The sequence below is a fragment of the Triticum dicoccoides genome, chromosome 6B, assembly GCF_002162155.2.
Source record: "Triticum dicoccoides isolate Atlit2015 ecotype Zavitan chromosome 6B, WEW_v2.0, whole genome shotgun sequence".
NCBI lineage: Eukaryota > Viridiplantae > Streptophyta > Magnoliopsida > Poales > Poaceae > Triticum > Triticum dicoccoides.
The window spans coordinates 511,107,779-511,116,078 of NC_041391.1; the positions used below are offsets into that span (position 1 = coordinate 511,107,779).

General features: G+C 47.9%; 1 protein-coding gene across 1 annotated transcript; it reads left to right on the forward strand.

Annotated features, from left to right (window-relative positions):
• Positions 1-2,202: 2,202 nt before the first annotated feature.
• On the forward strand, positions 2,203-3,607 carry LOC119326563 (putative F-box/FBD/LRR-repeat protein At4g03220). Its single transcript, XM_037600196.1, is given in 2 exon segments — positions 2,203-2,665; positions 2,668-3,607. Coding segments are annotated over 2 exon segments (1,089 nt in total). The 5' UTR covers positions 2,203-2,256; the 3' UTR covers positions 3,348-3,607.
• Positions 3,608-8,300: the final 4,693 nt, after the last annotated feature.

Genomic DNA, 8,300 nt, shown 5'->3' on the forward strand with positions numbered 1-8,300 from the left:
AATATACGTTTTGATAAGTTGATCAAAGCATATAGTTTTGTACAGACTTACGGTGAAGCCCGTATTTACAAGAAAGTGAGTGGGAGCACTACAGCATTTCTAATAAGTATATGTGAATGACATATTGTTGATCGAAAATAATGTAGAATTATTCTGCAGAGCATAAAGGAGTGTTTGAAAAGAATTCTTTAAAAGAAAGACCTCGGTAAAGCTGCTTACACATTGAGCATCAAGATCTATATAGATAGATCAAGACACTTGATAAGATTTTTCAATGAATACATACCTTGATAAATTTTTGAAATAGTTCAAAATGGAACAGTCAAAGAAGGAGTTCTTGCCTGTGTTGCAAGGTATGAAGTTGAGTAAGACTCAAGACCCGACCATGACAGAAAATAGAAAGAGAATGAAAAGTCATTCCCTATGCCTCAGTCATAGGTTCTATAAAGTATGCTATGCTGTGAACCAGATATATTGTATACCTTGCTTTGAGTTTGGCAAAGGAATACAATTTTGATCTAATAATAGATCACTGGACATCGGTCAAGAATATCCTTAGTAAGGACTAAGGAGATGTTTCTCCATTATGGAGGTGATAAAAGAGTTCGTTGCAAAAGTTACATCGGTGCAAACTTTTACACTAATCCAGATGACTCTAAGTCTCAAACTGGATACATATTGAAAGTGGGAGCAATTAAGCTAGAGTAGCTCCATGCAGAGCACTGAAGACATAGAATGTTTGCAAAATACATACGGCTCTGAATGTGACAGACCCGTTGACTAAGCTTCTCTCACGAGCAAAATATGATCACACCTTAGTACACTTTGTGTGTTAATCATATAGCAATGTGAACTAGATTATTGACTCTAGTAACCCCTTTGGGTATTGGTCACATAACGATGTGAACTATGTTAATCATATACAGATATGAATATTGGTGTTAAATCACATCGCGTTATGAACTAGATTATTGACTCTAGTGCAAGTGGGAGACTGAAGGAAATATGCCCTAGAGGCAATAATAAAGTTATTATTTATTTCCTTATATCATGATAAATGTTTATTATTCATGCTAGAATTGTATTAACCGGAAACATAATACATGTGTGAATACATAGACAAACATAGTGTCACTAGTATGCCTCTACTTGACTAGCTCATTAATCAAAGATGGTTAAGTTTCCTAACCATAGACATGAGTTGTCATTTGATTAATGGGATCACATCATTGGGAGAATGATGTGATTGACATGACCCATTCTGTTAGCCTAGCACTTGATCGTTTAGTATATTGCTATTGCTTTCTTCATGACTTATACATGTACCTGTAACTATGAGATTATGCAACTCCCGTTTATCGGAGGAACACTTTGGGTGCTACCAAACGTCGCAACGTAACTGGGTGATTATAAAGGAGTACTACAGGTGTCTCCGAAGGTACATGTTGGGTTGGCGTATTTCGAGATTAGGTTTTGTCACTCCGATTGTCGGAGAGGTATCTCTGGGCCCTCTCGGTAATGCACATCACTATAAGCCTTGCAAGCAATGTAGCTAATGAGTTAGTTACGGAATGATGCATTACGTAATGAGTAAAGAGACTTGCCAGTAACGAGATTGAACTAGGTATTGGATACCGACGATCGAATCTCGGGCAAGTAACATACTGATGACAAAGGGAACAACGTATGTTGTTATGCGGTTTGACCGATAAAGATCTTCGTAGAATATGTAGGAGCCAATATGGGCATCCAGGTCCCACTATTGGTTATTGACCGGAAACGTGTTTCGGTCATGTCTACATAGTTCTCGAACTCGTAGGGTCCGCACGCTTAAGGTTTCGATGACAGTTTTATTATGAGTTTATGAGTTTTGATGTACCGAAGGAGTTCGGAGTCCTGGATGAGATCGGGGACATGACGAGGAGTCTCGAAATGGTCGAGACGTAAAGATCGATATATTGGACAACTATATTCGGACATCGAAAGGGTTCCGAATGGTTCGGGTATTTTCGGGGGTACCGAAAAGTTACGGGAATACGAGGAAGAAGTAATGAGCCTCATGGGCCAAGTGGTGGAAGAGAGGAGGCAGGGCGCGCGCCCCCCTAGCCCAAACCGAATTGGACTAGGGGGCCGGGCCCCCTTTCCTTCTTTTCCTCCCTCTCGCCCCCTTCAACGTTCGACCGCCCGCTCAAACCTCAAGAAACAAGAACCGAGAGTGGGGAAATCCCCAAATCCCCAAATCCCGAGCTCCCTCCCATGGACATGGAGAGCGACGAGGCCGCCGCGCGCTCCCTCGCGGCCGTCCCCGGAGGCGGCGGGAGTGATTTCTTGAGCCGCCTCCCCGACCACCTCCTCGTCGACATCCTCCTCCGCCTCTGCACCAAGGATGCCGTCGCGACGACCGTCCTCTCCAGGCGATGGCGCGCCGTATGGCCTGGGCTCCCCCACCTCAACTTCGACGGCGTCGACCCCTCCGTACCCGCCCGTGCGCTCGCTTCCTACCAGGACCTCGCCGCGTTCGACATCCAGCGCCTCGCCGTCTCGCCCAATCAGGTGGACGCGCAGGAGACCTCCGCCTGGCTTGCCCTCGCCGCGCCCCGCCTCACTGGCCCGCTACACTTAGACATCAGCCGTGCTCTTTCGGAGGAGGCATTGGATGACCTCCTCATGGCGGACGAGGTCGATGACACGACCAGGAGGCCTTGGAGTTCCCCTGCTTTGTCAGAGCCACGGAGATTCGACTTGACCTGGCGTTTCTTGCCCCGGTGTTGCCACCAATTGGCGTCTTCGAGGCGCTTAGGTCGATCTTCCTGCATAATTTTCGATGCCAAGGCCAGATCATCTTCAACGACATGGTGTTTCCTTTCCTGCAACATCTGACCATGAACAGGGCCCGTTGCCTGAACGTGCTGATCAACTCCAACGCGCTGGTATCCGTTCACCTATCTTACTTCATGCTGCTGCAGCAGCTTGCCATCATGGCTCCAGGGCTACAGCAGCTAGAGGTGCTGTGCTGCTTCTATGACGCGCCCATACCAGTTGCCAACATTACTGTGGAAAGCTTAGAGGTTCTCAGCTGGGATGGGCCGTATGACGCAGAGTTTGTTCACTTTGGAGAGATGCCTTGCCTCTGGAGGCTCAGAGCCCCTCCCATCTTCACACTTCGGTGGGAGGAATTTCAGATGGCTCAGATTTGTGCAAGGTTTCTAAATCGGTTTGCAGCAGTTAATCAGCTGGAGCTTCACATGAGTCTTGGCGTGAGTCTTCTTTCTTGGATACATTTTTTACAGTCTCCTCTTGAACTTAAATTGCCCAGATATGATAGAATTGATTTTCTCTTCCAATAATTGTTAGACAACGTTACATCACGATCCAGAGGAGGTGTTCGGCTGGTACTAGGGATAGAGATAGATCTTGGTTGTTAGTTTAAACATATTACAATTGTAACCATCTCTATCTCCTTCCTCCTTCTCCAAGTAATCTCATCCGAGATTCCCTCTCTGTAACGATCTTCTGATCGCCCTCCTGTACCGATCGTTGGGGTCGCGTCCCCCTCTCCATATAACGTGAACCACGTCCCTCGAGAGAGGTAAGACGTTTTCCGCTATCGCACATGGTAGTCAGAGCCTTCCTTTTCCCATCTGAAGCTTCTGTCGAATCCATCTAAGCCTAGCCATGTCTTCCTCCTCCGCCTCCGGTGCCTTCTCCTCAAACCTCAATAGTCAGGTCACGGAGAAGCTGTCCCGCACGAACTACGTGCTATGGCGAACGCAGATCACCCCCCAACTGCGTGGCGCCGGCGTCTACGGCTACGTCGACGGCACCACACCGGAGCCAGCGAAGCTCCTCATCACCACCAAAGAAGGCAAGGAGACTTCATCACCCAACCCTCTCCACCCTCTCTGGGTCCGGGAGGACCAGCAGGTCCTTGGCTTCCTGTTGGCCAACCTCACAAAGGAGGTTCTGGTGACGGTGACCACGGTCACCACGGCGAGCGCGCTCTGGACGACGCTCGCTGCCATGTTCTCGTCGCACTTGGCGAGCCGCATCAACAACATCTGCACCTCCCTCATCAACGCGCAGAAGGGTAATCTCTCGGTTGCCTCTTACTTTGCTGCCATGCGAGGTTTTGCAGATGAACTAGCCGCGGCGGGCAAGGCCATCCAGGATGACGAACTAGTCTCCTACATCATCCACGGGCTAGACGCCGATTACCAGCCTCTGGTGTCTGCTCTCGACGCTCGTGTGACCCCCGTCACACTCGACGAACTCTACGCCATGCTCTCCAACTTCGACCAGCGCGTGGCCCATTACCACGGGTCTGGCGGCGGCGGTTTCAAATCTTCCGCCAACATGGCGTCGCGTGGGCGGGGTGGCGGCTCCCGTTCACGTGGCCCTCCTCGCAACAAAGGACGGTTTGGTGGTGGCAGCGGCAGTGACCGCGGCTCTTCTCAGCGCGCGGGCGGCAGAGGCCGCGGCCATCGCGGTCGTGGCAACGGCAACAGAACGCGCCCCGACACTCCCCGATGCCAAATCTGCGGGAAACCTGGCCACACAGCAAAGGATTGCTGGTACAGGTATGATGAGGATGATGATGATTCCCGGGACGATGACATGGTTGCTGCGGCGGCTGATGGGTCCTACGGCGTCGACACAAATTGGTACGTCGACAGTGGGGCCACGAACCACATCACCAATGAACTCGAGAAGGTGACCATGCACGAAAAATACCGCGGCAAGGATCACATCCACACTGCTAGCGGAGAAGGTATGAGTATATGTCATGTTGGTCACTCAATATTTCGTACCCCTAGACGTAAACTACATCTTAGAAATTTTTTGCATGTCCCTAGTGCACATAAAAATCTTCTGTTTGTTCATCGAATTGCCATCGATAATCATGTTTTTCTCGAGTTTCACCCTTATTTCTTTTTGATCAAGGATCAGGCAACGAGGGAAATACTCTATCGAGGTAGATGTGTTCGAGGGCTCTATCCGTTGATTCCAGAGTTTAGAAGATTCAATAAACAAGCTTGTGGTGCTATCAAGCTTACGTCCACACGATGGCACGATCGTTTAGGACATGCCTCCTTTCCTTTAGTTGACAAGTTGCTTAGGAAAAATAAGCTCCCGTTTGTTGGTGAGCGTCATGTTGAAACAATTTGTGATTCATGTCAACGAGCAAAAAGTCATCAATTACCATACCCTGTTTCTACTAGTGTTTCTACCAAACCTCTCCAACTTATTTTTTCTGATGTTTGGGGTCCAGCCCCACACTCTGTTGGTAGACATACGTATTATGTTAGTTTTATTGATGACTACAGTAAATTCTCGTGGATCTATCTTCTCAAACGAAGATCAGATGTGTTTCAAGTTTTCCAAAACTTCCAAGCCCTTGTTGAACGCAAGTTTGATAGCAAAATAATTGCTGTCCAATCAGACTGGGGAGGGGAGTACGAAAAGTTGAACTCCTTCTTCCAAAATCTTGGTATCTCTCACCACGTATCATGTCCACACGCTCACCAACAAAACGGCTCAGCTGAACGCAAGCATGGACACATCGTAGAGGTCGGCCTTGCTCTTTTGGCAGGAGCCTCCATGCCTCTCAAATTTTGGGATGAAGCATTCCTCACTGCCGTCCACATTATCAACATGCTACCCAGTCGTGTCATTCATAATGAAACTCCGGTAGAACGCCTCCTTCACACAAAACCAGACTACAAGTCTCTTCGCGTGTTTGGGTGTGCATGTTGGCCAAATCTCCGTCCCTACAACAATCGCAAACTCATGTTTCGATCAAAACAGTGCGTCTTCCTAGGATATAGCGCCCAGCATAAAGGTGTCAAATGTCTAGATGTCTCCACTGGTCGCGTTTACATCTCACGTGACGTCGTCTTTGATGAAACCAAATTCCCATTTGCTGACCTTCACCCCAATGCTGGCGCTCTTCTTCGCAAAGAAATCCTCCTTTTACCTTCCCATCTCACTAGTTTTGATCAAGGGGGGCAAAATATTGATGATCAATTAGTGACTAACTCATCTAATGATCTGCATGAGCTTTGTGTTGATGATACAGGAGAAATTTGTGAAGAAATTGCTGCTGAGAAAAATTCAAATGGACCATATCTTATGTGTCCCACCAGAGGAGACAGATTCTCCTCGGGATCCGCCCAGGAGCAGCGAATCAGATCAGCTCCGGGATCGGAGCCCAACGCAGGCACAGGCGAGCATGCGGTCTCCCCTGATTCCCGCAGTGCCGGTCCCATCAGCGACACGCGGGCCTCGTCCGCTGGCTGCGCCGGCTTCCCTGCTCCGCGCCAATCGCTGTCCTCCACTTGGCCAGCTCCAGATGGCCCAGGTGCTGCGCGCTACTCCATCCATCCGGTGACGTACAAGAGGCGCACAGGTACGTGGTCAAGCGAGGGCGCGGGGCCTGGCGCGGGTCCGACCGCCTCTGGCGCGGCCCCTGGTGCGGAAAACCGCGTGGATCCAGGCGCAGATCCGACCGGCGCAGAAACTCAAGTGGATATGGGAGCTGCGGGATCTTCTGTGGCTGCTTCAGGTGTCCCGCCTCGTATTTCAACCGCAGAAAATCCAACGCTACTGGGTGGCGCTGCTGCTACTGCTGCCGAATCCTCATTGGGTTCTGGTCCAGCCAATGATTTGGGGACTACAGGATCCTCTGTGGCAGCAGATATGAGTGCTCAGCAGCCACGTCGCACACGTCTTCAACAAGGAAAAATTCAACCTATCAACTACAAGCATATGTCCAAGTATGGTATGGTCTGTTCCACAGGTGAACCAGATGAACCTAACACCCTTGAAGCAGCGTTGTGCGATGATAGGTGGAAGAAAGCCATGAATGAAGAGTATATGGCATTGAAGAAAAACAAAACATGGCATTTGGTTCCCCCACAGCAAGGTAAAAATTTAATTGATTGCAAGTGGGTTTTCAGGATTAAAAGAAAAGCTGATGGAACTATTGATCGTTATAAGGCTAGGCTAGTAGCAAAAGGTTTTAAACAGAGATATGGTATAGACTACGAGGACACATTTAGTCCGGTGGTAAAGGCTGCCACCATTCGTCTTGTCCTATCTATTGCTGTTTCTAGAGGATGGAGTCTCAGACAGCTTGATGTTCAGAACGCGTTTCTCCATGGTGTTCTGGAAGAGGAAGTGTACATGAAACAACCTCCTGGGTTTGAGAGTAAGAATGCTCCTTCATATGTATGCAAGCTTGATAAGGCACTATATGGGTTGAAACAGGCTCCAAGGGATGGTATGCTCGTCTCTGTCACAAAATGCAAGCACTTGGTTTTATTCCCTCTAAATCTGACACATCATTGTTCATCTACAACAAGTCCAACACATGCATATTTGTTCTCATATATGTTGATGATATTATTGTAACCAGCTCATCTGATGAAGCTATCAGAGGACTTCTTAAGGATCTAAGTGCAGAATTTGCTCTAAAAGACCTTGGTGACTTGCACTATTTTCTTGGGATTGAGGTGAAGAAGCACAAAGATGGACTTCTGCTCTCTCAAGAAAAATATGCCACTGATTTGGTTAAGAAGGCTGGGTTACAGGGATGCAAGCCTTGCCTCACTCCATTGTCTAGTTCAGAAAAACTATCTCTTGCAGAAGGTGAGCTTTTGAGTCAAGAGGACAGCACGAAATACAGGAGTTTGGTAGGAGCTCTTCAGTACCTTACACTTACCAGACCGGATCTGTCTTTTGCTGTTAACAAAGTCTGTCAGTTTCTTCATGCACCTACCAATGTTCATTTGACAGCTGCAAAACGTATAGTTCGGTATGTGAAGCATACTTTGAACTTGGGACTGAACTTTAGCAAATCACCTTTTACTCTTATTAGTGCATTCTCTGACTCAGACTGGGCAGACTGTCTTGATGACAGACGCTCCACTGGTGGCTTTGCAGTGTTTTTTGGACCAAATTTGATATCATGATGTGCACGTAAACAGGCCACCGTGTCCAGGTCTAGTACAGAGGCAGAGTACAAGGCATTGGCTAACGCTACAGCTGAAATAATATGGGTTCAGTCTATGTTAAAGGAACTTGGTGTACAAAGTAAGCAAGCTCCCTGCTTATGGTGTGACAATCTTGGTGCTACATATCTCTCTGCAAATCCGGTGTTTCATGCCAGGACAAAGCACATAGAGATTGATTTTCACTTTGTCAGAGAAAGAGTTGCTCAGAAACAACTTGACATTCGCTTTGTGCATTCCAGAGATCAACTTGCAGATGGATTCACAAAGCCCTTGCCTACAAGAAGATTT